This window comes from Melanerpes formicivorus, unplaced genomic scaffold (genome assembly GCF_026170545.1).
Source record: "Melanerpes formicivorus ecotype bairdi unplaced genomic scaffold, bMelFor1.0.p_v2 SCAF_141, whole genome shotgun sequence".
NCBI lineage: Eukaryota > Metazoa > Chordata > Aves > Piciformes > Picidae > Melanerpes > Melanerpes formicivorus.
Genome location: NW_027142493.1, coordinates 871,915 through 899,429, shown reverse-complemented (window position 1 = coordinate 899,429; position 27,515 = coordinate 871,915). Strand labels below are relative to the sequence as shown.

General features: G+C 56.4%; 2 protein-coding genes and 1 long non-coding RNA gene across 4 annotated transcripts; all 3 read left to right on the top strand.

Moving 5' to 3' along the window:
- Positions 1 to 2,716: 2,716 nt before the first annotated feature.
- Positions 2,717 to 6,464, top strand: LOC137456862 (rho guanine nucleotide exchange factor 17-like). Of its 2 annotated transcripts, none has more exons than XM_068168538.1 (5): positions 2,717 to 2,784; positions 3,873 to 4,020; positions 4,686 to 4,860; positions 5,735 to 5,869; positions 6,303 to 6,464. In XM_068168538.1, exons 1-5 carry the CDS (start codon positions 2,774 to 2,776, stop codon positions 6,419 to 6,421), a joined length of 588 nt encoding a protein of 195 aa, XP_068024639.1. In that variant the 5' UTR covers positions 2,717 to 2,773; the 3' UTR covers positions 6,422 to 6,464. The 2 variants fall into 2 exon arrangements, with proteins under 2 accessions (XP_068024639.1, XP_068024641.1); XM_068168540.1 differs by having other exon boundaries at positions 2,763 to 2,811.
- A 2,073-nt stretch (positions 6,465 to 8,537) lies between these two features.
- On the top strand, positions 8,538 to 10,018 carry LOC137456866 (uncharacterized). Its single transcript, XR_010991152.1, has 3 exons — positions 8,538 to 8,623; positions 8,808 to 9,054; positions 9,857 to 10,018. It is a non-coding gene; the product is annotated as an uncharacterized lncRNA (long non-coding RNA).
- A 2,373-nt stretch (positions 10,019 to 12,391) lies between these two features.
- LOC137456859 (serologically defined colon cancer antigen 8 homolog) lies at positions 12,392 to 22,063 on the top strand. The gene is made up of 10 exons (XM_068168533.1): positions 12,392 to 12,484; positions 12,667 to 12,848; positions 13,220 to 13,662; positions 14,241 to 14,369; positions 14,765 to 14,983; positions 15,124 to 15,356; positions 15,883 to 16,017; positions 17,319 to 17,396; positions 21,454 to 21,540; positions 21,911 to 22,063. The coding sequence occupies exons 1-8, from the start codon at positions 12,405 to 12,407 to the stop codon at positions 17,341 to 17,343; spliced, it is 1,446 nt and encodes a 481-aa protein (XP_068024634.1). The 5' UTR covers positions 12,392 to 12,404; the 3' UTR covers positions 17,344 to 17,396; positions 21,454 to 21,540; positions 21,911 to 22,063.
- Positions 22,064 to 27,515: the final 5,452 nt, after the last annotated feature.

The following is a 27,515-nucleotide window of genomic DNA, read 5'->3' as shown; positions in this document are numbered from 1 at the left end:
ATGGGGATCAACTGAGGGAGCTGTGGATGGTTAGTTTGGAGAAGAGGAGGTGGAGGGGGGAACCTCACTGCTCTTCACAGCTCCCTGAAAGGACATTGTGGAGAGGCTGGGGGTGGTCTCTTCTCACAGGTGATGAAGTGATAGTATGAAGAGAAAATGAATAGAATAGAATAGAATGGTTTAGACTAGACTAGAGTAGAACTAACCAGGTGGGAAAAGACCTTTCAGATCATGAAATCAACGTGTCCAGGGAAGGGCAAGAAATCTGGTGAGGGGTTTGGAATAGCAGCTCTATGAGGAGAATCTGAGGGAGCTGGGGTTGATTAGCCTGGAGAAGAGGAGGCTCAGAGGAATCCCTTATTGCTGTCTAGAACTGCCCGAAGGGAGGTTGTAACCAGGTGGGCATTGGTGTCTTGTCCCAGGTAACCAGCACCAGGATAGCAGCACAAGAAGCAATCCCTGTCCTTCAGCATGGCCTTCCCCCTACAAGGGGGAGCTCAGCACCACCAAAGCTGATGGCACCCACTCCTTCCCCTTCCAGTTCCCCAAGCCCAATGCCCTGCTCAGCTCGGAGAAGCCTTTGAGGATGCCAAGAAGAAGCTGGGTAAGAGCAGGGACCGGGGGAGTGGATGTGGCAGTAGGCTCAGCATCACAAGCCAGGCTAGGCAGGCCTCCATCCATCTCACTTCCTCATTCTCCAATGTGTTTTTTTTCCCATCTTCCAGCAAAAACTGCCTGGACCCAGAGTTCCTCAAGGCCATCCCCACCATGAAGATGAGGAGCGGGATGCAGGCACTTGGTGCTGCTGCTTGGGTTCAAGCATCCTACAGGACCTGTAAGTCCCTCCCAGGAGGTGGTCAAGGCCAGGTTGGCTGAGGCCTTGAGCCACCTTAGAACCTCAATAGAGGAGAAATGTGGAGGTGCAGGAGCCAGTGCAGAGGAGGGTAAGGAGGCTGGGGAAGGGCCTGGAGAATAAATCTGATGAAGAGCAACTGAAGGAGCTGGGGGTGGTTAGTTTGGAGAAGAGGAGGCTGAGGGGAGACCTCTTTGCTCTCTGAGGGTCTTTTCCAAGCCAGACGGTTCTGTGATTCTGTCCCCCATTCCTTCCTCCTTCCTCCTCCTGCACAGATGAAGAGCTCCCCAGCTGCACGGAGGCCTCTGTGGAGACCACGAGCTCAGAGGAAGAGCCAGAAGCTGGCTTCATGCCCATCACTGGCCGCTCTGGGCAGAGCCGGCGCGGCGAGAGCCCTGCGGAGGGGCGAGCCCTGTGCCGCTCGAGCCGCGGCTCCTTCACCTGGGGCAGCCTGGAGGACCTCCTCAGCCTGGACCCTGAAGGCCATGAGAGCTCCATGTGGTTGGGCTGTGAGGATGGCTGGTGTGTATCCTGTGAGGACAGGCTGAGAGAGTTGGGGCTGTTGGGGCTGAGTCTGGGGAAGAGAAGGCTCCGAGGAGACCTTCTTGTGGCCTTCCGGTATCTGAAGGGGGCTCCAAGAAACCTGGGGAGGGACTTTTTAGGGTGTCAGGGAGTGATAGGACTGGGAGGCTGGATCCAAGCTAGAGGAGGGGAGATTTAGATTAGACATTAGGAAGAAGTTCTTCCCCATGAGGGTGGTGAGAGAGTGGAACACGTTGCCCAGGGAGGTGGTGGAAGCCTCATGCCTGGAGGTTTTTAAGGCCAGGCTGGATGTGGCTGTGAGCAGCCTGCTCTGGTGTGAGGTGTCCCTGCCCAAGGCAGGGGGGATGGAACTGGCTGATCCTTGAGGTCCCTTCCAACCCTGACAATTCTGTGATTCTGTGAATGGGAGAGAGGCTGTGGGGAGACCTAAGAGTGACCTTACAGTATCTGAAGGCGGCTACAAGAAGGGTGGAGCGAGACTGCAAAGGCCTGCAGTGACAGGAGAAGAGGCAATGGCTTCAAACTGGAGCAGAGCAGATTTAGATTGGATGTTAGGAACGAGTTCTGCGCCATGAGGGTGGTGGAACACTGGAACAGGTTGCCCTGGGAGATGGTTGAGGTCCCATCCCTGGAGATATTCAAGGTGAGGCTGGACAGGGCCCTGGGCGACCTGAGCTACTTGAGGATGTCCCTGCTAACTGCAGAGGGGGTTGAACTGCCATGACCTTTGGAGGTCCCTTCCATCCCAGACCATGGATGGGGTATGGGCCCCTCCCCACCCCCATCCCAGGTGAGCCTCCAGCTTTGCTCTTCTCCTGCAGCATCCACGTGTAGCAGTCCTCGGACAACATCCGTACCGGGGAGAGCAGCGTGAAGATGCAACACGCTGCTGCTGTCATGTGCATCTTGTAAGTGATGAGCAAGAAGCTCTTTTGGCTCTAGGATGTGCCTAGCAGGGTGCTTCGGGGTGCGGGGTGGGGGGGCAAGCAGGACTTTCACCCTGCTGATAGGGCAAGGGGCAAGGGATGTAAACTACAGCACAGGAGGCTGCACCTCAGGCCGAGGAGGAACTTCTTGATTGTGAGGGTGACAGAGCCCTGGAGCAGGCTGCCCAGAGAGGTTGTGGAGTCTCCTTCTCTGGAGACTTCCAAGCCCCATCTGGATGTGTTCCTGTGCAACCTGTGCTGGATTCTATGGTGCTGCTCTGGCAGGGGGGCTGGACTCGCTGATCTCCAGAGGCCCCTCCCAACCCCTAGCATCCTGTGGTCCTGTGATCCTGGGACTCTTCATCTGGTTGCCAACGAGTTCTTCTCCCTGCAGGTACCTGGATAACCAAGTTCTTGTCTCCTTGGCCAATGGGGAGCCTGTTGTGTACCAATGGGAGGCAGGTGAGGCTGGTCTGGAGACATCCAAAGGTACTGGTGGGGTTAAAGGCAGCCCCAAAGGGATAGTTGTTGGGTGGGTGGCATGGGCAGCCCCTTGTTGAGGGATGCCTGAGGTGCTGGTGGCTTCCCTGCTTGCATAGTATCATAGAATCATACAATCCTATTGGGTTGGAAGAGACCTTAAAGGTCATCTAGATGCAAGCCCCTGCCATGGGCAGGGACACCTCCCACCAGCCCAGGTTGCTCGAGGCCTCATCCAACCTGGCCTTGAACACCTCCAGGGCTGGGGCAGGGAAGGGGCAGCAGGTTGAGGGAGGTGATGCTCCCCCTCTAGTCCAGTCTGGTGAGACCACACCTGGAGCACTGTGTCCAGTTCCAGAGCCTCTATTCCAGGAAGGATCTGGAGGTGCTGGAGGGTGTCCAGAGAAGATCCACGAGGAGGAGCAGAGGGCTGGAGCTCCTCTTCTAAGAGGACAGCCTGAGGGAGTTGGGGCTGTGCAGTCTGGAGAAGAGAAGGCTCCGAGGAGGCCTTCTTGTGGCCTTCCAGTATCTGAAGGAAAGCTGGGGAGGGACTTTTGAGGGTGTCAGGAAGTGGTAGGACAGGAGGGGATGAAGCAAAACTAGAAGTGGGTAGATTCAGATTGGATGTTAGGAAGAAGTTCTTCCCCAGGAGGGTGGTGAGAGAGTGGAACACGTTGCCCAGTGAGGTGCCTGGAGGTTTTTAAGGCCAGGCTGGAGATGGCTGTGAGCAGCCTGCTCTAGTGTGAGGTGTCCCTGGCCATGGCAGGGGGGATGGAACTGGCTGATCCTTGAGGTCCCTTCCAACCCTGACAATTCTATGATTCTATGACATCCCTTGAAGGGTTCTGGAGACCCAAAACTGGAGTCAGGTGGAGGTGTGCCTCCTCCTTCTGGTCCCTGCCTACCAGCTTGCATCCCCTGGTGTCTTCAGCTCATGTCCCCTTTTGCTGAGGACCTGGAGGTGGACATCTCCGCCCCCCACAACATGGGATGGTCCTAATGGCTTGGTGAAGATGGAGATTTCTTTGGCAGACTTTTGACTACCAAGCCCACTCCCACCACCCTCACAGGCTGCTTCTGGGACCCCCAAAACTCCAAATGCCTGTCCCTGGGCTCCCCAGGGATCCTCATCACCAAGATGGTGGCAGTGGCCGGGAAGCTGTGGTGCGGCTGCCACAGCCAAGTCATCGTCCTCAGCACACCACCTTGGCACAAGAGGTACAGTGGGCAGCAGTGGGAGGTCTGGAGGGGTGGTGGTGACCATTAGTCTGTAGAAGAGAAGACTGAGAGGGGATTTGATAAATGGTTTTCAATACCTGAGGGCTGGGGGTCAAGAGGGAGGGGACAGGCTCTGCTCAGCTGCACCCTGGGATAGAGAGGGGCAATGGGTGTAAACTGCAGCACAGGAGGTTCCACCTCAACATGAGGCAGAACCTCCTTAACTGTGAGGGTCACACAGCCCTGGCACAGGCTGCCCAGAGAGGCTGTGGAGTCTCCTTCTCTGGAGTCTTCCAAGCCCCATCTGGATGTGTTCCTGTGTGACCTGTGCTGGATTCTATGGTGCTGCTCTGGCAGCGGGGCTGGACTCGACGATCTCCAGAGGTCCCTTCCAACCCCTGGCCTCCTGGGAGCCTGTGATCCTGTGTTTGTTGGCATTGTGGTGGGTTGAAAGTTCCCCTCCCACCCCCAACACTAAATTTGCCAGAGCAGCTCAGTTGGAAGCAAATGAAAAAGCTGATCTTTATTTTCCCGTTTGCCACCCAGCAGTGATTTGTTGCCGTTTGACTGCTTTCTGTTCAAGATCTGTGGGGAAATTTTAAAGGCACAGCCTGAAACCCCCCCAGCAGCCTCACTGGCATGGCTGTGCCTCTTGTCACCCCCAGCACACGCTCCAGGTGGGCCAGGACAGCGGGCGCGGCGTCACCTGCATGGTGAGCGCGGGCAGCGGCGTCTGGGTGGCACTGCAGAGCAGTGCCCAGGTCCGGCTCTACCACGCCACCAGCTACGAGCAGTTGGCCGAAGCTGACATCACCCCTCCCGTGCACAAAATGCTGGCTGGTGAGTCCCCAGCTGGAGGCACAGCTCCTGTGGGTGCCCACTGCGGTCGTACCCATCAGGGTCTCCTGTGGATGCCCGTCGCGGTTGCCAGCGGGTTTTGGATGTGGTGCCTGGGGGCTGTGGTTTGAGGGGGTGAACTTTGTAGGAGTAGGGTTCTGGGTTGGACTTGGTTGATGCTCAGGGCCTCACTTCTGCTCCACCACTGTCCAGCGGCCGTGGCCATGATGCCATATTGCACCCCAGGCACTCCCAGGCGTCTCTGGGCTTGGCTGTTGCCTCGCAAGGTTTTTCCTCTCTGGGTGCCTGCGCTCGGCTGGTGCCGAGTTGCCCGGCAGAGACCTTTGGGGGAAGGAAAGTCCTCTTTTGCTTGCCTGTGTCTCATCAGCCATTTGCTCTAAGAGCTGTCAGGCTTTTGAATGAGCTCCAGGCTTTTGAATGGTTTACTGTAGAGGAGTGGGCCACAGAGTTCCACCTCCAGCCTGCCCCGCTTTGGATGTCTGACCTGGCTGCCAAGTTGCAGAGACATGCAGAGCAGTTGCCTCAGATTGGAGGGCAGTTGAGTGAGGGCATCACTGACTGGCATGCAGTCAGCACGGCCCTGCTTCAACTCCCCCAGAATGCAAGCCTAAATGTGAGCAGGCAGGAAAGTCAGGGGAGCCAACTGCACAAAGCCCTCCTGGAAAAGACAGAGGCTTTGGGGAAGGCAAAAAGAGCACTGAAGAGGACAAAGGAGGCAAAGGAGCTGGAAGCTCAGCAAAAGAAGCAAGAGGAAGAGGAAGCTGATGGCATGAAGAAGGCAGCAGTGCTGCAGCAACAAGTGGCTTTGTGCCTGTGTGAGCAGCAGCTGTTGTTGATGCTCCTGCCTTTTTCACAGGAGCCACAAGAGGCTGGCATGGCACTGGCAGCGGCGTCTGGAGGAGAACCCTACTCTCACAGCCTGCCTGGGGCTTGCTGGGGAGCGAGGGGAAATTCCTTGGAGCATCTTCCAGTGTGATTCCTCAGTCTTCAGGTGGGTTCAGAAGTCTGGTTGGCTTTTGCCTGTGTTAGTGAGAGAGTGGGAGTCTTTGCCGTGTCATTTGTGGCCAGGTGGAGTGGGAGCAAAGAAGCTGCCTGCTTCTCCTGATGAGGCCAAGGCAGTTCCTGTGAGGTAGAAAAGGTGTAGGGTCTAAGGGTCAGCAGATGCCATTTGGGGGTGTGCCTGGGTTGGTTTGTTTGGAGCCTCTGGACTTTCTTTCCTGGGCTTTAGCAAGCCAGTGGACAGTCATGGAAAATGGTCTTTCTTCCTCTCTGTGTGTCCCTTTCACCCTTTGTTTCCTCTGGAGGGCTTTCATGTCTCCACAGCTTGACAGTGTCCTGTCATGGCCGATGGCTGTGCATGGACATCTCCTGGGCTGGGTCTGCTGCCGTAGAACTAACTCTGGATTTTGCTTTGTCTCTCCCAGCCACTCGTGACAACACAACCAGATGTGCGTGGGCTTCTGCCTGGACATCTCCTGCTCTTTCACCACTGGGAACTGATGTCTATTTTTTATTTGTTGGCACTGATGTCATTTTGATTTGAGCTGACCACAGGTTGTCAGCCACAATAAACTATTTTACCCTGAGAGGAGGTGGCTGTGTGTTTCCATCGACATCCCAGGAGGCTTAACATGAGCCTGCAGTGTGCCCAGGCAGCCAAGAGGGCCAATGGCATCCTGGCCTGCATCAGGAAGAGTGTGGCCAGCAGGAGCAGGGAGGTCATTCTGCCCCTGTATACTGCACTGGTTAGGCCACACCTTGAGTGCTGTGTCCAGTTCTGGGCCCCTCAGTTTAGGAAGGATGTTGACTTGCTGGAACGAGTCCAGAGAAGAGCAACAAAGTTGGTGAGGGGTTTGGAACACAAGCCCTACGAGGAGAGGCTGAGGGAGCTGGGGCTGCTTAGCCTGGAGAAGAGGAGACTCAGGGGTGACCTTATCACTCTCTACAACTACCTGAAGGGAGGTTGTAGACAGGCTGATGATGGTCTCTTCTCCCAGGCACCCAGTACCAGAACAAGAGGACACAGTCTCAGGCTGCGCCAGGGGAGGTTCAGGTTAGATATTAGGAAGAAGTTCTATACAGAGAGAGTGATTGCCCATTGGAATGGGCTGCCCGGGGAGGTGGTGGAGTCGCCGTCATTGGAGGTGTTCAGGTGGAGACTTGATGGGGTGCTTGGTGCCATGGGTTAGCTGTTTGGGTGGGTTGGATTGGTTGATGGGTTGGACACGATGATCTTGAAGGTCTCTTCCAACCTGGTTTGGTTTATTCTAATAAAAAGGTTTATTCTAATAAAGCATCCTACAGGACCTGCAAGTCCCTCCTGGAGGTGGTCAAGGCCAGGTTGGTTGAGGCCTTGAGCCACCTTAGAACGTCAATAGAGGAGAGATGTGGAGGTGCAGGAGCCGGTGCAGAGGAGGGCAGGGAAACTGGGGAAGGGCCTGGTGAACTAATGTGATGGAGATGGACTGAGGGAGCTGTGGATGGTTAGTTTGGAGAAGAGGAGGCAGAGGGGGAACCTCACTGCTCTTCACAGCTCCCTGAAAGGACACTGTGGAGAGCTTGGGGGTGGTCTCTTCTCACAGGTAATGAAGTGATAGTACGAAGAGGGAATTAATAGAATAGAATAGAATGGTTTAGAGTAGACCAGAACTAACCAGATTGAAAAAGACCTTTGAGATCATGAAATCAATGTGTCTCGATAAGGGCAAGAGAGCTGGTGAGGGCTTCAGAGCACAGGCCCTTGAGGAGAGACTGAGGGAGCTGGGGGTTCTTAGCCGAGAGAAGAGGAGGAGAATAAATCTGATGGGGATTGACTGAGGGAGCTGTGGATGGTTAGTTTGGAGAAGAGGAGGTGGAGGAGGGACCTCACTGCTCTTCACAGCTACCTGAAATGACATTGTGGAGATGTTGGGGGTGGTCTCTTCTCACAGGTTATGAACTGATAAAACCAAGAGTGAATGAATAGCATAGAGCAAGTAGTCTAGACTAGACTAGACTAGAGCTAACCAGGTTGGAAAAGACCTTTGAGATCATGAAGTCACCATGTCCAGACGAGGGCAAGAACTCTGGTGAGGGGTTTGGAACACCAGCTCTATGAGGAGAATCTGAGGGAGCTGGGGTTGATTAGCTGAGAGAAGAGGAGGTTCAGAGGAGCCCCTTATTGCTGTCTAGACCTGCCTCAAGGGAGATTATAGCCAGGTGGGCATTGATGTCTTGTCCCAGGTAACCAGCACCAGGATAGCAGCACAAGATGCAATCCTATCCTTCAGCATGGCCTTTCCCCAACAAGGTGCAGCTCAGCACTACCTAAGCTGTTGGCACCCACTCCTTCCCCTTCGAGTTCCCCAAGCCCAATGCCCTGCTCAGCTCGGAGAAGCCTTTGAGGATGCCAAGAAGAAGCTGGGTAAGAGCAGGGACCGGGGGAGTGGATGTGGCAGTAGGCTCAGCATCACAAGCCAGGCTAGGCAGGCCTCCATCCATCTCACTTCCTTATTCTCCAATGTGGTTTTTTTTCCCCAGATTCCAGCAAATACTGCCTGGACCCAGAGTTCCTCGAGGCCATCCCCACCATGAAGATGAGGAGCGGGATGCAGGCACTTGGTGCTGCTGCTTGGGTTCAAGCATCCTACAGGACCTGCAAGTCCCTCCCAGGAGGTGGTCAAGGCCAGGTTGGCTGAGGCCTTGAGCCACCTTGACACCTCAATAGAGGAGAAATGTGGAGGTGCAGGAGCCAGTGCAGAGGAGGGTAAGGAGGCTGGGGAAGGGCCTGGTGAACTAATGTGATGGAGATGGACTGAAGGAGCTGGGGGTGGTTAGTTTGGAGAAGAGGAGGCTGAGGGGAGACCTCTTTGCTCTCTGAGGGTCTTTTCCAAGCCAGATGGTTCTGTGATTCTGTCCCCCATTCCTTCCTCCTTCCTCCTCCTGCACAGATGAAGAGCTCCCCAGCTGCACGGAGGCCTCTGTGGAGACCACGAGCTCAGAGGAAGAGCCAGAAGCTGGCTTCATGCCCATCACTGGCCGCTCTGGGCAGAGCCGGCGCGGCGAGAGCCCTGCGGAGGGGCGAGCCCTGCGCCGCTCGAGCCGCGGCTCCTTCACCTGGGGCAGCCTGGAGGACCTCCTCAGCCTGGACCCTGAAGGCCATGAGAGCTCCATGTGGTTGGGCTGTGAGGATGGCTGGTGTGTATCCTGTGAGGACAGGCTGAGAGAGTTGAGGCTGTTGGGGCTGAGTCTGGGGAAGAGAAGGCTCCGAGGAGACCTTCTTGTGGCCTTCCGGTATCTGAAGGGGGCTCCAAGAAACCTGGGGAGGGACTTTTTAGGGTGTCAGGGAGTGATAGGACTGGGAGGCTGGATCCAAGCTAGAGGAGGGGAGATTTAGATTAGACATTAGGAAGAAGTTCTTCCCCATGAGGGTGGTGAGAGAGTGGAACACGTTGCCCAGGGAGGTGGTGGAAGCCTCATGCCTGGAGGTTTTTAAGGCCAGGCTGGATGTGGCTGTGAGCAGCCTGCTCTGGTGTGAGGTGTCCCTGCCCAAGGCAGGGGGGATGGAACTGGCTGATCCTTGAGGTCCCTTCCAACCCTGACAATTCTGTGATTCTGTGAATGGGAGAGAGGCTGTGGGGAGACCTAAGAGTGACCTTACAGTATCTGAAGGCGGCTACAAGAAGGGTGGAGCGAGACTGCAAAGGCCTGCAGTGACAGGAGAAGAGGCAATGGCTTCAAACTGGAGCAGAGCAGATTTAGATTGGATGTTAGGAACGAGTTCTGCGCCATGAGGGTGGTGGAACACTGGAACAGGTTGCCCTGGGAGATGGTTGAGGTCCCATCCCTGGAGATATTCAAGGTGAGGCTGGACAGAGCCCTGGGCGACCTGAGCTACTTGAGGATGTCCCTGCTAACTGCAGAGGGGGTTGAACTGCATGACCTTTGGAGGTCCCTTCCATCCCAGACCTAACTCTGGATTTTGCTTTGTCTCTCCCAGCCACTCGTGACAACACAACCAGATGTGCGTGGGCTTCTGCCTGGACATCTCCTGCTCTTTCACCACTGGGAACTGATGTCTATTTTTTATTTGTTGGCACTGATGTCATTTTGATTTGAGCTGACCACAGGTTGTCAGCCACAATAAACTATTTTACCCTGAGAGGAGGTGGCTGTGTGTTTCCATCGACATCCCAGGAGCCTAAACCAGTCCTGCTGCTGGAGACACCTGGGTATCCCCGGCAGGAAATCCTGCTCCTCTTCCCCTGCTCTCAGAATGAGGCTCAAGCTCTCCTTCTTCTGGCGTGGTTTGGTGCTGTTGTTCTGGTGGTGTGGTTTGGTTTTTTGGCTTTAGTGGTGTGGTTCTGGTGGTGTGGTTTGGCATTGTGGCTTGTGGAGAGGGTCCGGTGGAGTGGTTTGGTGGTGAGTTTTTTGTGTTGTGGTTCTTGTGGTGAGATTCTGGTGGTGTGGTTCTAGCCTAATGGTGTAGGTCTGGTGGGGTGGGAGTGGGAGGAGTGGCAGTGGTGGCTGTGGTGGTGGCAGAGCCCGCAGCAAGCTGCCCGTGTGCTGCTGCCGATCACCACGCAGAGGGTCCTGAGGTTCCTGCGGCACAGGACGGCCCGGGTGAGCCCCATGCCCTGTGGGAGCGGCAGAGATGAGCTGCAGCCTGAGGGCCAGGAGCGTGCCAGCAGCAGCCAGCACAAGCAGCGGGCCTGGGGCAGAGGCTCACACTGTCTTCGCTGCAGGGGGAAGACAGGACATCTCACACAGCAGATTTGCCCCCAGCAGGGCTGTATTCCCTAAGAAAAGGTAGAAAAGGGGTCAAAAAAAGGCCATGAATTCCCAAGCCTAGTGGTTCAGCCACCTCTGCCAGGCACAGCCCTTGGACGTTCAACCACCTTTAGGCCCATGAGACGTCGTACATCAGGTGACATCCAGGAGGTCACCTCCACAATGTTCAGGCCTTTGAAGCCACCAGCAGTCTCCAAAGCCTTGATAAAAAAACACCCAAACCAACCAGATTTGGCATCAAGGAACACATCCGAGCTAGTGGCAATGGTCGAGGCTCTGCTTTCCTCTTCTGCAGCTGAGGAAAGCCAGCTTGCACAAACCCGGTCACAGCAGTTCACCATTTCCTCTCCTAACCCCCAGCAAATGCTCCCTGGCCTCCCTTCCCCTTGACCTCCCTCCACCAGTGACACAACCTCCTTTAAAGCCAAGCCTGTCCTGGGCTACAGCCCTGGATTCTGCCCTTCTGCTCTGCTCTGCTCCGCTCTGCTGAGACCCCAGCTGCAGTGCTGGCTCCTGCTCTGGGGGTCTCGGCACAGGAGCTGCTGGAGCAGGGCTGGAGTAGGCCATGAAGGTGATCAGAGGCTGTTCAATGGCAGCATTAGCCTCAGAAATCTCTTTGCCTTCCTGCAGCGCTTCCTACGTGCCAATACAGGGCAGTGGCTGCCCTGCAGCTCCAAAGGGAGACCTCCAGCTCCTTCCTTAGCAGCACCAGTGCCAAGAGCTGCAAAGTGCTCTCCATCAGGCCTGGATCTCCTCGGCTGTGACACCCCTGAGCTGGGATGAGTCAGTAACTGCTGCCACTTGTACAGGGACCTGTGGAGGCTGCTCCAGAGGAGAAGACAGGAATGAGTTGAGGACTACTGTGTGGACAGGCTGAGAGAGTTGGGTTGTTCAGGCTGGTGAAAGCTATGGGAAAAGGCTCCTGAGGAGCCCCCCCCCCCCAAAATGGCAGAACACCGACGGTGCAGGGCGTGCCGGAAGGGATGCCGAGGTGTGGGGGGATGCTCTGAGAGGCATCGGCAGGGCTCCAGGGACAGCGCAAAGGGCCGAGGAAGGAGCTGGGTTGAGCCACTGGCCTCTGCTGCTGGCCTCAGCCAGGGTCCTGCTGATGTCACAGCTGGGTTCCTGAATTGTGGCACCTTGGCAACCGTCTGTGTACTCGGTACCTGGCGGTGCTGAGTGTGCTAGGCGAGTGCGTTGGTGGTGTGCTTTGGTGGTTTGGTTCTTCTGGTGTGGTTCTGGGACTGTGGTTTTGGTTGTTTGGGTTCGGAGGAGTGGTTTTGGGTCTTTGGGTTTGGTGGAGTGGTTTAGGTGGTGTGGGTCTGGTGGAGTGGTTTTGGTGGTGTGGGTCTGGTGGCTTTGGTGCTGTAGGTGTGGTGGTGAGTTGGTGGTGGTGTGTTTTTGGTGGAGTGGTTCAGGTGTTTGGGTTTGGTGGAGTGGTTGTGGAGGTGTGGTTTGGTGGAGTGGTTGTGGTGGTGTGGTTTGGTGGAGTGGTTGTGGAGGTGTGGTTTGGTGGAGTGGTTGTGGAGGTGTGGTTTGGTGGAGAGGTCCTGGTGGTGTGGTTTGGTGGAGTGGTTGTGGTTTGGTGGTGGTGGTGAGGTTTGTTCTGCGTGGGTCTGGTGGTGTGGGAGTGGGAGGAGTGGTCGTGGTGGCTGTGGTGGTGGCAGAGCCCGCAGCAAGCTGCCCGTGTGCTGCTGCCGATCACCATGAAGAGGGTCCTGAGGTTCCTGCGGCGCAGGACGGCCCGGGTGAGCCCCATGCCCTGTGGGAGCGGCAGAGATGAGCTGCAGCCTGAGGGCCAGGAGCATGCCAGCAGCAGCCAGCACAAGCAGCGCAGGTAGTGGGGCTGGGGCAGAGGCAGGCAGGCGCTGGGTGGCAGCCTCCGGGGCTCTCGTCCTGCCCCGCGGCTTGTGGCTCCTCCTCCTCTGCAGGAGCTCCCTCTGGGCCGGGCGGGTGGGAAGGGTCTGTGAGCAGGGCCGTGGTCGGGCCTCCACGGGGCTGTGTTTTCTCTCTTGACAGCTGCAGAGCACGGGCTGTGGAGCCCCGGGAGCAGGGGAAGAGGGCAGAGGTTGCTCCGAGCTGGGCTCTGTGTGCAGCGGGAGCTGCTGGAGAGACGAAGGCTGCCCCTGCTGTGAGCGCAGCAGGCAGCGCTGTGCAGCCGCAAGGAGGCCGTGGGGACGAGGCTGTCAGATGCCCTCTCGGTAGGTTGCTGTGGAGCTGGGAGACCGGGAAGGGTGGTGTGGGGGTGCTGATGATGCTGGGCAAAGATGCTCTGCTAGGCACGGTCCAAGGAGAGCAGGATTCTGTAGACACTGCTTCCTTTGGGGCTGGTTCCTGAGCACCTGGCGACATCTCCCTGGCACGTGGGACAGGTCTGTGTGCTGCAGGAAACCACATTCCCAAGCTGGAAACCAGCTGCGTGTTGGTAGGGGGCTGGCTGGGATCTCAAGGCTTTGCGGTGTGTGTGTCTGCTAAGGGTGCCTCTGGAAGCCAGGTGATTGGGAAGGCACTGGAGGCATCATGGGGCTGTCCAAGCTCACTCTGATTCCCAAACTACATGGTTTTCCTGTAGAGGAGTGCGCCACAGAGCTCCACCCGCACCGTGCCCAGCTGTGGATGTCTGACCAGGCTGCCAAGTTGCAGAGACATGTAGAGCAGTTGTCTCAGATTGAAGAGAAGCTGAGTGAGAGCATCGTGGACAGGAATGCAGTCAGCAAGGGCCTGCTTCAACTCCATGGGGAGAATGTAAACATAAATGTGAGCAGGCTGGAAGGTGAGGTGAGCCAGCTGCATAAAGCACTCCAGGAAAAGACAGAGGCTTTGGGGAAGGCAAAAAGAGCGCTGAAGAGGATGGCGAAGGAGCTGGAAGCTCAGCAAAAGAAGCAAGAGGAAGAGCAAGCTGATAGGATGAAGAAGGCAGCAGTGCTGCAGCACCAAGTGGCTCAGCTGAAAGAGGAGAACCTCTCCCTCCGCCAGCAGCTGAGCAACTTGCAGCAGGGTGGCCAAGAAGGCCAGGTGAGCGATGCCTTTGCGTGTGAGGCCGAGAGAGTAGATGAAGAGGAGAGGGGAGCACTGCCCAGATTTGTTGTGGGGGTGGTGGTGCTGCAGAAGGTTTGGGCCAGCCTTGAGACACACTGCTGCCTCTGTACGTGTGTGTCTGTGTATCTACTGTCAGCGCCCTGGGCTCATGCAGAGCATTTGACGCTGTCCCACACAACATCCTTGTCTGTAGAGTGAAGAGACCTGGCTTTCTAGGGGTGGCCCAGTGGGTGGGGAAGGAATTGTCTAGACAGACTGCAGAGCTGCGGTCAGTGGTTGGTGTCTGGGAGGCGCTGGTTATGCGCACTTGCAGCGCAGAGAGCCAGTGGCATCCTGGAGTGCACCAGAAGCAGTGTGGGCAGCAGCAGCGGGTGAAGGGGAAGGATTCTGCCAGCACAAATCAGACATGGAGCTGCTCAAGCAGCTCCAGGGGAGGACCACAAAGATGATTGGGGCTGCAGCTGTACCCCTGGGAGGACAGGCTGAGACAGTTCTTGATGTGCCTGGATAGAGACACCTTCATTAATAAGCAATGACATTTCTTGTTTCCCTAGAGAAGAGGGGGACAGCTGCCAGGACACCCTGAGCCTGCCCTCAGTCGCCTGCAGCTAACAGAAACCTCCAGTGCTTCTGCCTGTGCCTGCAGTGGCCTGAAAGAAGAGCTGAAGGAAGATAGGGACAAGGTATGCAAAGTCTCTGAGGGGCAAAGCAGTAGCCTGGGGGCAGCATCTGGGTGGGCAGGAGTGAGGCAGCTATGCTCTTTGGAGCCTCACTTCTGCTCCACCACTGTCCAGCGGCCGTGGCCATGATGCCATATTGCACCCCAGGCACTCCCAGGCGTCTCTGGGCTTGGCTGTTGCCTCACAAGGTTTTTCCTCTCCGGGTGCCTGCGCTCGGCTGGTGCCGAGTTGCCTGGCAGCAGCCTTTGGGGGAAGGAAAGTCCTCTTTTGCTTGCCTGTGTCTCATCAGCCATTTGCTCTAAGAGCTGTCAGGCTTCTGAATGGCCAAGAAGGACAGGTGAGTGACAGTAGGCATCAGACCCCTGTGCCTAAGGCAGGCTGCTTTTTCCCCACTTCAGATAGGCAAATTGACCATGGAGCTGCAGCTGGAGTCCCAGGCACGCCAGCAGCTCGCAGCCAGGAATCGGGAGCTGCAGTTGGAGTCCCAGGCATGCCAGCAGCTCGCAGTCAGGAATCAGGAGCTGCAAGGGCTGCTTGTGACTCTTGAAAGGAAGCAGTGTGAGCAGAAGGCACAGGCACGGAGAAGAGAGATGAAGCTTCTGAAGAAGATTGAGCAGGTGAGTTATGTTCCCGTGGGATGTGTGTGGCTGTGGCCCCGTCTGTGAGGTGTCTTCTCTTGGGCATCTGCTTTCTTGGGCAGCCTGGTGGCTTTGGTGCCATGGAGGGAAGCTGTAAAAGGCTACCTCTTCTCTTTTAGTTGGAGGCATCTGCAGGCAATGCCCTGAAACTGCTTGAAGCCTCCAGCTCCTTAAAGATTATAAAGCTGGAGCAGAAGAGTCAAGCTCTGGAGCAGGAGCTGGAGAGGGCCCGGAGAAGGCAGAAGGAGACCGAGCGGCAACTGGCCTTTGAGAAGACAGCTAAAGAGTCCTTTATGGAGTTTTATCAGATGAGCGGGAAAACCATCAGGAGCCTGCAAGTGGATTTAGAACTGTAAGGGCAAATGTTTTCTCTTTGTGCCCACACAAGACACTGGGAACAGTTCTCTTGACAACCCCTGAGGTACCAGAGCTCCTCAGGCCCATCCGGGGGATGCTGTAGCCAGTTTCTTGTCAGCATTTGCTGTAGGCCTCTCGTCTTCCCGCACGTAGGGTGGGAAAGAGGAGCTCCCTTTCTGCTGCTGCTGTCCTCCCTCTTGGGACAGACAGGCTGGAAAAGGCAGAGGGGACAGAAGAGGAGCCTGTGAGGCAAAACGTCCTCTCTCAGGTGCTGTGCTGACGGTGCATGGCCAGGCTGAGTATGCACTGGGAGGAGAGCAGGAGCCAGGGTCCTCTCCACCTTCTAGCAAAGGTCCCCCAAAGCCAGAGCACAGGTCACTCGGACGCCTGAGCAGGAAGACATGGTGGGGGGGGCTCAGAAGTCTCTGTTCATAAGTTTAAGAGCAAAATCTCCCACTTGGGGGACAGCTTTGTGCCTGTGTGAGCAGCAGCTGTTGTTGATGCTCCTGCCTTTTTCACAGGAGCCACAAGAGGCTGGCATGGCACTGGCAGCGGCGTCTGGAGGAGAACCCTACTCTCACACCCTGCCTGGGGCTTGCTGGGGAGCGAGGGGAAATTCCTTGGAGCATCTTCCAGTGTGATTCCTCAGTCTTCAGGTGGGTTCAGAAGTCTGGTTGGCTTTTGCCTGTGTTAGTGAAAGAGTGGGAGTCTTTGCCGTGTCATTTGTGGCCAGGTGGAGTGGGAGCAAAGAAGCTGCCTGCTTCTCCTGATGAGGCCAAGGCAGTTCCTGTGAGGTAGAAAAGGTGTAGGGTCTAAGGGTCAGCAGATGCCATTTGGGAGTTGTGTGTGTTGTGGGCCCCCTTTGGGAACATCCCAGGTGTGGCCTGTGCAGTGGCATCCGGGCCGGCACCCAGCCTAAACCACCACACGTACCCAGCTCTTGGGACCATCGTCTCCTTTGCTAGGGTCAGCAGAGGCCCTCTGCACCCAAAACATTTGGGGTGTCACATCCAGGGTCTCTGGAGAAGCCACACCATCCAAACCCTTGAGGTGTCTCTGAAGCCAAGGCCTTTGGAGCATTTCTGCGCCCAGAGCTTTTGGGGGATCTCACACCTAGGGTCTCTGGGGCATGGTTTTACTCCATACTTTTGGGGTGTCTCACAGCCCTCAGGGTCTGTGCAGCAGATCCACATGCAGATTTTTGGGGTGTCTCACAGCCCTCAGGGTCTGTGGAGCAGATCCACATGCAGATTTTTGGGGTGTCTCACAGCCCTCAGGGTCTGTGGAGCATCTCACACGCAACACTTTTGGGGCATGTCTACATTCAGAGTCTTTGGAGCATCTCTGCGCCCCACACTTTTGGGGTGTCTTAGAGCCTGTGCTCTGGAGCATCTTCCCCCTAGGCTGCTCTGCCCTTGGGTGCTGCACTCAAGGTGGGTCTCCAAGCCTCAGCACCAAGACCCCGAGCCACCTGCTTCCCAAGGGCTGACAAACCATCCCCTCCCTCAGCCCCTCTCCATCCCGCTCCAGCACCCCGCGAATCCCCTGGCTAGGGGTCCGCATCCCGGCGCCGGGGTGCTGGGGCGGGAGGTGAATTCCTAGGGGAGCGCTCCGAGCCAAGGCGCCCGCGGAGAGCCGGAGGGCGTCGGGCCCGAGCCGTGTAGGGCTGTGAGCTGCGGGGCGGGCTGCTGACGCTGCCGAGGAGGAAAGCAGGCAGTGTCTGTACGCTCGGTGTCATGTACTTCCTAATCCTCCCGGATTCCTCCATCGGGCTGGAGAGGGAGCAGAGGGGGGAGCTGGAGGCCAGCCGGCCGCCTCCCGGACCTCGCAGCCGCCCCGAGCGAGCCAGCGACGGCCACTAGGTTGCTCCTCTCCGTCGTGCCGTCGTGTCACCACCCCCCACCCCGCCCCCCAAACCCTCATCTTGTCCTTCTGTCCCCCCTTCCTTCCCGGGTAGGACACGAGGAAACACGTCATCATGACGCTGCTGGACAGCCAGCAGTCCTACGTGGAGTCCTTGCGCACCTTGATGCAGGTAAGGTGGCAGGGCCGGGGGAGGTGACTCCCTCCCCTCCCCTTGCCTCCCCTCCCCCCGCCCCAAATGCCTCGTGGTGTGTAGCCCTCCCTTGCTTGGCCCCGTCCCCCCGTCCCCCCCAAGTCGCAGCCCTCAAGCTGTGGGTCCCCTGCCAGCACCGAGGTGGCACAGGAGTGGGTTGGGAAGGGGTGGCAGCGCGGGCTGGTGGGGGGCGGTGGGCATCAGGGTGGCAGTGGTGGCAGCAGTGGGGTGTAGGGGTCACATCTGTCCCCCCAAACGAAGCCTGGAACGTTCCTGGTGGGTTGTCACCTGGCAGGTGGTGTGTCCACAAGCCCCTTCCAGTGCTTGACGCCAGCCCCCTCCCAAAGCTCTCTTCGGCAACCTCATCTCCTGGTTGCTGATGACCCTGCCATGGTGGGAGACCCTTTACACCCCCAGTACCCATGCCCCCCCCCCCATTCTCTGCTCAACTTTACCATCTTCAGCCATGGGCTGAGGCTTCTTCTCCAGTCCTGGGTTGTACATTGTTTTCACTAAGCTGGTTCCAAAGCTCCCCCTGGAGCAACCTGGCCCCAGGGCCCACCCCACGTTTGAGATGTTAATGAAGGTGTTTCAGGTTGATGGTGATCAGTGCCCTGGAGACTTAGGTCAGGCTTGGCTTAGGTGTGGGTTGTCCAACCACATGTCTGCAAGTGGAAACACCGAGAGGAGCAGAGCTCTGCTCTGCTCCCTAGAAAGCAGTGTCTGCAGGACATCTGCTGGGCATGGCCCTGAGGACCTCAATCCCAACCCCCAGCCAGGCTTTTCCCATGGTGGACCCAGAGATGCTCTACCAGATGTTGTTGCAGGAGGGAAGGACCCTTTGAGGCTGCTCCTAGTGCAGATGTTGGCTTGGGGGTGCAAGAGGAGCCCAGCTCTGGGGCTTATCCAGGCAGGGTTTAGGGTCTGGTGGTGCCCCTGATGATCTTGGCGTGGGTGGAGGCTGTCCCTTGGGCTGTGCCCTCCTCTGAGGTGGGACAGGAGGCTGGTTGGAGGGGACAGCCGTGCTGGGGGTCAGTGGTTCCCCACTGGAGGGACTGGGTGGGCATGAATGGAGGCCATGGTGTGCATGAATGGAAGGCCCAAACCCTTGCCCATGGGATATGTCCTGGCACGGTGCAACCAGGGGGATCTGGCTTTCTGGGGAGAGAGTCACAGGGCTCCAGATGCCCCCAGCTCCCCATCTCAGCTGGCACCAGGTGCTTGGATCCATCATGGTGTGGCCTGGTGGCGCGTAGCATGGTGGCTACCGAGGGCAAGGACTACCTTGGAGCATGATCTTCCATCCAAGCCAGATGGTACATGAGCAAGCCCTGCCTGCTCTCCCTGTGTGCTGAGGTGGAAGCTGTCTCTGTGCTCTTCTTGCCCATCTGCTCCTTGCTCCCCTAGTTTCATAGTGGGTGGGATGTGTGGCACAGCCCAGCCCTTCTCCTGATGGAGGAGCTGGGCCACCGTAGGGCAGGTGAAGTGGGTTAGGGGCCTCAGGAAGGGTTTGGCTCTTCTGACTTGGGTCTCCATGAGATATCTACCATCAGCTTGAGCAACCTCATCCTTGGGGTGGAGGTTTGCCAGCTTGGATGGAGATGTTTGAAGCCACTCCAGGTGGGTCCTGTCCTCACTGATCATCTCCATGATCCTTCCAGCATCCTTGAAGGGCACTGGCATCTCGTACAGGTCAGGCTGGGGAGGTGTCAAGGAGGTTCAGAAGACTTTCCCCATCCTGCATTCCTTGCAGATTGCTGAGGGCACCCTCCCTGCCCTTCCCATGGGAAAGGGCTTTCCCAGCAGAGCTTCCCACCCAGCCTTGCAGAGGACCTGCTGTTCCTGCTAGCTCTGAGCCGTTGCCCAAGAGAGGCTGCTGGGTGAAGTGGTCCAGGGTTTGATCCACAGCATCTACCCTGCTGGATCCAAACATCCTAAATCCCACCAGGAATGCACCAGATGTGGCCCCCAAGGTCATGCTGCCACGACTTCCCAGCTGGGTCAGGCTGTGCTGAGGGCTCCAGAGCTGCACACAGCACTCCAGGTGAGGTCTCCCCGGAGCAGAGCAAAGTGGCAGAATCACCTCTCTGGCTCTGCTGCCAGCGCTGCTTTGGATGCAGCCCAGGCTGCCCTTGGCCTTCTGTGCTGCAAGCTCACACTGCCTGCTCCTGGCCAGCTTCTCCCCCGCCAGCACCTCCAGGTCCTTTCCCTCAGGGCTGCTTTCTCTGCCCTCCTCCCCCAGTCTGTATTGCTAGTGAGGATTGTTCCAGCCCAGGGGCAGAGCCCTGCACTTGCTCTTGTGGAACCTCCTGAGGTTCACCTGGGCTTCACCTCTCCAGCCTGTCCAGGCCCCTCTGGATGCCATCCTGTCCCTCTGGTGGATCCACAGCCCCACTCAGCTTGGTGCCACCTGCACACTGCTGATGGTGCCTCAATCTCCCTCTCTCTGTCATTGCTAAAAAAATTGAAAGAGCACAGGTCCCAGTACAGACCCCTGAGGGACACCACTTGGCACTGATGATCTAAGTCCAACCCCTCTGCCATGGGCAGGGACATCTTCCAGTAGATCAGGCTCTGCAAAGCACCATCCAACCTCTCCTTGAACACTTGCAGTGATACATTGGAGGCATCCATGCAAGGTGATGATGATCTCTCAGGAGCTGGTGGCCCCTTGGGAGGTTACAAAGACCACGCTGGTGGTGGCCAAAGCTGCAAGGCTGGTTTCTTTGGCAAACCTCTCCTGCATGGAGCTGGTTTCCATCCCCAGCAGCCAGGGCAGCACAGTTGGGGCTTGCTTGGGGGTGCCATGGCATCGCTGATGGGGAGGAGTAACAGCAGGCACCAGGAGAGGTTAGAGGCTGCCCTGCTGGAGAGCAGCTCCATGGAGAAAGACCTTGGAGTGCTGGTGGGCAGCAAGTGCTGCAGGGGACAGCAATGTGCCCTTGTGGCCAAGAGAGCCAATGGGATCCTCGGGTGCAGCAAGAGAAGTGTGGCCAGCAGGGCCAGGGAGGTTCTTCTGCTCTTCTGCTCTGCCCTGGGGAGACCACAGCTGCAATCCTGTGTCCAGTTCTGGGCTCCCCAGTGCAAGAGAGACAGAGAGCTGATGGAGAGAATCCAACAGAGAGCCACAAGGGCACTTGAGCAGGGATGGATGGGTGTAAGAATGGAGAGATGGATGGATTGGTGGACAGAAGGATGGGTGGATGGATGGGTGGGTGGATGGATGGATGGAAGGAAGGATGGACAGAAGAATGGAATGATGGATGGATGGATGGGTGGGTGGGTGGATGGATGGAAGGATGGACAGAAGAATGGAATGATGGATGGATGCATGGATGGATGCATGGATGGATAGACAAGATAGAAGAGTGGATGGGTTGGTGGGTGGATGGATGGATGGATGGATGGATGGATGGATGGATGGATGGATGGACAGAAGGATGGACAGGTGGATGGATGCCAGAAGGATGTGGACAATATAAAATTCCCCAAGTGTGGGGGAAGACAAGATGAGTTTGGGAGCAGTCAGGGAAGAACCTAGAGGTACCCTGGGTTGGGGGTGGATAGGGAGGCTCCAGGTGAAACCTGTGGAAGTCCTACTGTGCCCATGCCTGATGTTGCCATGGCCTTGATGCTTCCCTGTGAGTGGAGCTCTGTGACTTTGCCTTTGTGGCCATGGCACCCATGTCCCCATCCTACTTCAGGCCAAAGCCACGCCTGGGGAAAGTGAGGCTGGGTTGCACTTCCAGTAGTGGCAGGGGCTGGGTACTAACCCCTTAGTGCCTCCTGCTGCTCTGCAGAAGGCAGTGGGTGGGAAGAAGGAGAGCTCCTTCTTCCTCTTCACCGACCTGCTGGTCTGCACCCCGCTGAAGCGCAAGGCGGGGTCCCTGCGCCGCAGCTCCATGAGCCTGTGAGTGCCACCTGGGGGAGGGAGGGCACCCACCAGCTCCTTAGGGTGGTCCTCACCGCTTGGGATGGACTTTGAAGGCGTTTGGGATGTGAGTGCAGCTCAGCCAAGCCTCCCTCTGCTTCCCAGGCACACGTCGGCCAGCGTGATCGACACCGCCAGCAAGGACAAACCGCTCTGGAAGCTGCCCCTGGAGGAAGTGGGACATTGTCAAAGGTCTGCCCCTGCCTGCTGGAGTGTCCCATCCCAGCATAAACCCAGTGCTCAGAGATCACCAACCCCAATGCCAGAGGAGGATTGGGGCAGCCTCTGAAGGATGCCTGGGGATGGATGAGGGCAGTGTCGTGTGGTGGCCATGACGCTGGCCCCTGGCACCCTTACCAGGATGTCCTCTGGGAGAGAGAGAACCTCTGAAAGGGCTGAAGGCCACGAGTGTGCACTCAGACCCCCAAGATCCCACCAGCCTGAAAGCCAAAGTGGGGTTGGACAGCTTCTGAAGGATGCAGGGGGATGGATGGGGTCCTAACCAGGCATGTGGCTGGTTGTAGCCCATCCCTGACACCTGAAATGTTGTCCCCCTCCTCAGAGCGTGCATGATGTGATCAAGGACCAGATGGCTGCCATATATCGGGAGCTGGAGGAGAAGCAAACTCTGTCCTTCAGCATGACCTTCCCCCCAGTGAGGTGGAGCTCAGCACCACCAAATCTGATGGCACTGAGGCCATTGTCTTCGGGTTTCCCAAGCCTGATGCCCAGCTCCGCTCGGAGCAAGTCTTTGAGGGTGCCAGGAAGAAGCTGGGTAAGAGCAGGGGCCGGGGGAGTGGATGTGGCAGTGGGCTCAGCATCACAAGCCAGGATAGGCAGGCCTCCATCCATCTCATTTCCTCATTCTCCAAAGTTGTTTTTTTTCCCATCTTCCAGCAAAAACTGCCTGGACCCAGAGTTCCTCAAGGCCATCCCCACCATGAAGATGAGGAGCGGGATGCAGGTGCTTGGTGCTGATGCCTGGGTTCAAGCATCCTACAGGACCTGCAAGTCCCTCCTGGAGGTGGTCAAGGCCAGGATGGTTGAGGCCTTGAGCCACCTTAGAACCTCAATAGAGGAGAGATGTGGAGGTGCAGGAGCCAGTGCAGAGGAGGGCAGGGAAGCTGGGGAAGGGCCTGGTGAACTAATGTGATGGAGATGGACTGAGGGAGCTGTGGATGGTTAGTTTGGAGAAGAGGAGGCAGAGGAGGAACCTCACTGCTCTTCACAGCTCCCTGAAAGGACATTGTGGAGAGGCTGGGGGTGGTTTCTTAGAGGAAATGAAGTGATAGAACCAAGAGGGAATGGATCGGATCGGATAGGATAGAATGGAATAGGATGGAATAGAACGGAGTAGAATAGACCAGGTTGGAAAAGACCTTTGAGATCTTGCAGTGATCTTGTCCAGAGAAGGGGTTGAAAGCTGGTGAGGGGTTTGGGGCACCAGCCCTGTGAGGAGACTCTGAGAGAGCTGGGGTTGATTAGCCTGGAGAAGAGGAGGCTCTGAGGAGCCCCTTATTGCTGTCCAGAACTACCCGAATGGAGATTATAGGCAGGTGGGCATTGGTGTCTTGTCCCAGGTAACCAGCACCAGGATAGCAGCGCAAGAAGCAATCCCTGTCCTGCAGCATGGCCTTCCCCCTACAAGGTGGAGCTCAGCACCACCAAATCTGATGGCATCCAGTCCTTCCCCTTCCAGTTCCCCAAGCCCAATGCCCTGCTCAGCTCGGAGAAGCCTTTGAGGATGCCAAAAAGAAGCTGGGTAAGAGCAGGTACTGGGGGAGTGGATGTGGCAGTAGGCTCAGCATCACAAGCCAGGCTAGGCAGGCCTCCATCCATCTCACTTCCTCATTCTCCAATGTGGTTTTTTTTCCCATCTTCCAGCAAAAACTGCCTGGACCCAGAGTTCCTCAAGGCCATCCCCACCATGAAGATGAGGAGCGGGATGCAGGCACTTGGTGCTGGTGCTTGGGTTCAAGCATCCTACAGGACCTGTAAGTCCCTCCTGAAGGTGGTCAAGGCCAGGTTGGTTGAGGCCTTGAGCCACATAGGCACCTCAATGGAGGAGAGATGTGGAGGTGCAGGAGCCCATGCAGAGGAGGGCAGGGAAGCTGGGGAAGGGCCTGGAGAACAAATCTGGTGGGGATCGACTGAGGGAGCTGTGGATAGTTAGTTTGGAGAAGAGGAGGCAGAGGGGGAACCTCACTGCTCTTCACAGCTCCCTGAAAGGACACTGTGGAGAGCTTGGGGGTGGTCTCTTCTCACAGGTTATGAACTGATAGAACCAAGAGTGAATGAATAGCATAGAGTAGAGTAGTCTAGACTAGACTAGACTAGACTAGTGCTAACTAGGTTGGCAAGGACCTTTGAGATCATGAAGTCACCGTGTCCAGAGGTGGGCAAGAAATCTGGTGAGGGGTTTGGAACACCAGCTCTATGAGGAGAATCTGAGGGAGCTGGGGTTGATTAGCTGAGAGAAGAGGAGGTTCAGAGGAGCCCCTTATTGCTGTCTAGAACTGCCCGAATTTGGGTTGTAACCAGGTGGGGGCTGGTGTCTCGTCCCAGGTAACCAGCACCAGGATAGCAGCATAAGAGCCAATCTCTGTCCTTCAGCATTGCCTTCCCCCCAAAAGTGAACCTTAGCACTACCTAAGATATTGGGACCCACTCCTTCCCCTTCGAGTTCCCCAAGCCCAATGCCCTGCTCAGCTCGGAGAAGGCTTTGAGGATGCCAAGAAGAAGCTGGGTAAGAGCAGGGACCGGGGGAGTGGATGTGGCAGTGGGCTCAGCATCACAAGCCAGAATAGGCAAGGCCTCCATCCCTCCAGCACCATAGAGCACCAGCTCTATGAGGAGACTCTGAGGGAGCTGGAGTTGATTAGCCTGGAGAAGAGGAGGCTCAGAGGAGCCCCTTATTGCTGTTCAGAGCTACCCGAAGGGAGATTATAGCCAGGTGGGCATTGGTGTCTTCTCGCAGGTAACCAGCACCAGGATAGCAGCACAAGATGCAATCCCTGTCCTTCAGCATGGCCTTCCCCCAACCAGGTGCATCTCAGCTCTACCTAAGCTGTTGGCACCCACTCCTTCCCCTTCGAGTTCCCCAAGCCCAATGCCCTGCTCAGCTCGGAGAAGCCTTTGAGGATGCCAAGAAGAAGCTGGGTAAGAGCAGAGACCGGGGGAGTGGATGTGGCAGTGGGCTCAGCATCACAAGCCAGGCTAGGCAGGCCTCCATCCATCTCATTTCCTCATTCTCCAAAGTTGTTTTTTTCCCAGCTTCCAGCAAAAACTGCCTGGACCCAGAGTTCCTCAAGGCCATCCCCACCATGAAGATGAGGAGCGGGATGCAGGTACTTTGTGCTGGTGCTTGGGTTCAAGCATCCTACAGGACCTGCAAGTCCCTCCCTTGAGGTGGTCAAGGCCAGGATGGTTGAGGCCTTGAGCCACCTTAGAACCTCAATAGAGGAGAGATGTGGAGGTTCAGGAGCCGGTGCAGAGGAGGGCAGGGAAGCTGGGGAAGGGCCTGGTGAACTAATGTGATGGAGATGGACTGAGGGAGCTGTGGATGGTTAGTTTGGAGAAGAGGAGGCAGAGGGGGAACCTCACTGCACTTCCCAGCTCCCTGAAAGGACGTTGTGGAGAGGCTGGGGGTTGTCTCCTCTCACAGATGATGTAGTGATAGTACAAAGAGGGAATGAATAGAATAGAATATTATAGAATAGAATAGAATAGAATAGAATGGTTTAGACTAGACTAGACTTGACTAACTAGAATGAATGGGAACTACCTGGGAGGTAGTACTGAATGGGAGGGAATGAACGGAGCAGAGCAGAATAGAATAGAATAGCATGGAACACAACAGAATAGAAAAGAATAGAATGGAAGACAACAGAATAGAAAAGAATAGACTAGACTAGAAGTAACCAGGTTGGAAAAGACCTTTGAGATCTTGAAGTCACTGTGTGCAGAGAAGGGCAAGAAAGCTGGTGAGGTGTTTGGAGCACCAGCCCTGTGAGGAGAATTTGAGGGAGCTGGAGTTGATTAGCCTGGAGAAGAGGAGGCTCAGAGGAAACCCTTATTGCTGTCTTGACCTGCCTGAAGGGAGGTTGTAAGCAAGTGGGCATTGGTGTCTTCTCCCAGGTAACCAGCACCAGGATAGCAGCACAGAAAGCAATCCCTTTCCTTCAGCATGGCCTTCCCCCTACAAGGTGGAGCTCAGCACCACCAAATCTGATGGCAGCCAGTCCTTCCCCTTCAAGTTCTCCAATGCGATGCCAGGCTCTGCTTTGAGCAAGCCTTTGAGGATGCCAAGAAGAAGCTGGGTAAGAGCAGGGGCCGGGGGAGTGGATGTGGCAGTGGGCTCAGCATCACAAGCCAGGCTAGGCAGGCCTCCATCCATCTCACTTCCTCATCCTCCAAAGTTGTTTTTTTCCCAGCTTCCAGCAAAATCTGCCTGGACCCAGAGTTCCTCAAGGCCATCCCCACCATGAAGATGAGGAGCGGGATGCAGGTACTTGGTGCTGATGCCTGGGTTCAAGCATCCTACAGGACCTGCAAGTCCCTCCTGGAGGTGGTCAAGGCCAGGTTGGGTGAGGCCTTGAGCCACCTTAGAATGTCAAAAGAGGAGAGATGTGGTGGTGGTGGAGCTGGTGCAGAGGAGGGCAGGGAAGCTGGGGAAGGGCCTGGTGAACTAATGTGATGGAGATGGACTGAGGGAGCTGTGGATGGTTAGTTTGGAGAAGAGGAGGCAGAGGAGGAACCTCACTGCTCTTCACAGCTCCCTGAAAGGACATTGTGGAGAGGCTGGGGGTGGTTTCTTAGAGGAAATGAAGTGATAGAACCAAGAGGGAATGGATCGGATAGGATAGGATAGAATGGAATAGGATGGAATAGGATGGAATAGAACAGAGTAGAATAGACCAGGTTGGAAAAGACCTTTGAGATCTTGAAATGATCTTGTCCAGAGAAGGGGTTGAAAGCTAGTGAGGGGTTTGGGGCACCAGCCCTATGAGGAGACTCTGAGGGAGCTGGGGTTGATTAGCCTGGAGAAGAGGAGGCTCTGAGGAGCCCCTTATTGCTGTCCAGAACTACCCGAATGGAGATTATAGGCAGGTGGGCATTGGTGTCTTGTCCCAGGTAACCAGCACCAGGATAGCAGCGCAAGAAGCAATCCCTGTCCTGCAGCATGGCCTTCCCCCTACAAGGTGGATCTCAGCACCACCAAATCTGATGGCATCCAGTCCTTCCCCTTCCAGTTCCCCAAGCCCAATGCCCTGCTCAGCTCGGAGAAGCCTTTGAGGATGCCAAAAAGAAGCTGGGTAAGAGCAGGGGCCGGGGGAGTGGATGTGGCAGTAGGCTCAGCATCACAAGCCAGGCTAGGCAGGCCTCCATCCATCTCACTTCCTCATTCTCCAATGTGGTTTTTTTTCCCATCTTCCAGCAAAAACTGCCTGGACCCAGAGTTCCTCAAGGCCATCCCCACCATGAAGATGAGGAGCGGGATGCAGGTACTTGGTGCTGGTGCTTGGGTTCAAGCATCCTACAGGACCTGCAAGTCCCTTCCTGGGGGTGGTCAAGGCCAGGTTGGTTGAGACCTTGAGCCATGTAGGCACCTCAATAGAGGAGAGTTGTGGAGGTGCAGGAGCCGGTGCAGAGGAGGGCAGGGAAGCTGGGGAAGGGCCTGGAGAACAAATCTGGTGGGGATCGACTGAGGGAGCTGTGGATGGTTAGTTTGGAGAAGAGGAGGCAGAGGGGGAACCTCACTGCACTTCAGAGCTCCCTGAAAGGACACTGTGGAGAGCTTGGGGGTGGTCTCTTCTCACAGGTAATGAAGTGATAGTACGAAGAGGGAATTAATACAATAGAATAGAATGGTTTAGACTAGACCAGAACTAACCAGATTGAAAAAGACCTTTGAGATCATGAAATCAATGTGTCTCGATAAGGGCAAGAGAGCTGGTGAGGACTTCAGAGCACAGGCCCTTGAGGAGAGACTGAGGGAGCTGGGGGTTCTTAGCCGAGAGAAGAGGAGGAGAATAAATCTGATGGGGATTGACTGAGGGAGCTGTGGATGGTTAGTTTGGAGAAGAGGAGGTGGAGGAGGGACCTCACTGCTCTTCACAGCTACCTGAAATGACATTGTGGAGATGTTGGGGGTGGTCTCTTCTCAC

Bases quoted from the DNA above. Each gene is read 5' to 3' on its own strand.
- LOC137456862 (XM_068168538.1), top strand. The intron at 4,021-4,685 runs GTACAGTGGGCA...TGTCACCCCCAG, and splicing joins ACACCACCTTGGCACAAGAG to CACACGCTCCAGGTGGGCCA. The intron at 4,861-5,734 runs GTGAGTCCCCAG...CCTTTTTCACAG, and splicing joins CGTGCACAAAATGCTGGCTG to GAGCCACAAGAGGCTGGCAT.
- LOC137456859 (XM_068168533.1), top strand. From the start codon at position 12,405: ATGCCCTGTGGGAGCGGCAGAGATGAGCTGCAGCCTGAGGGCCAGGAG. The intron at 12,485-12,666 runs GTAGTGGGGCTG...CTCTCTTGACAG, and splicing joins AGCCAGCACAAGCAGCGCAG to CTGCAGAGCACGGGCTGTGG. The intron at 14,984-15,123 runs GTGAGTTATGTT...CTTCTCTTTTAG, and splicing joins TTCTGAAGAAGATTGAGCAG to TTGGAGGCATCTGCAGGCAA.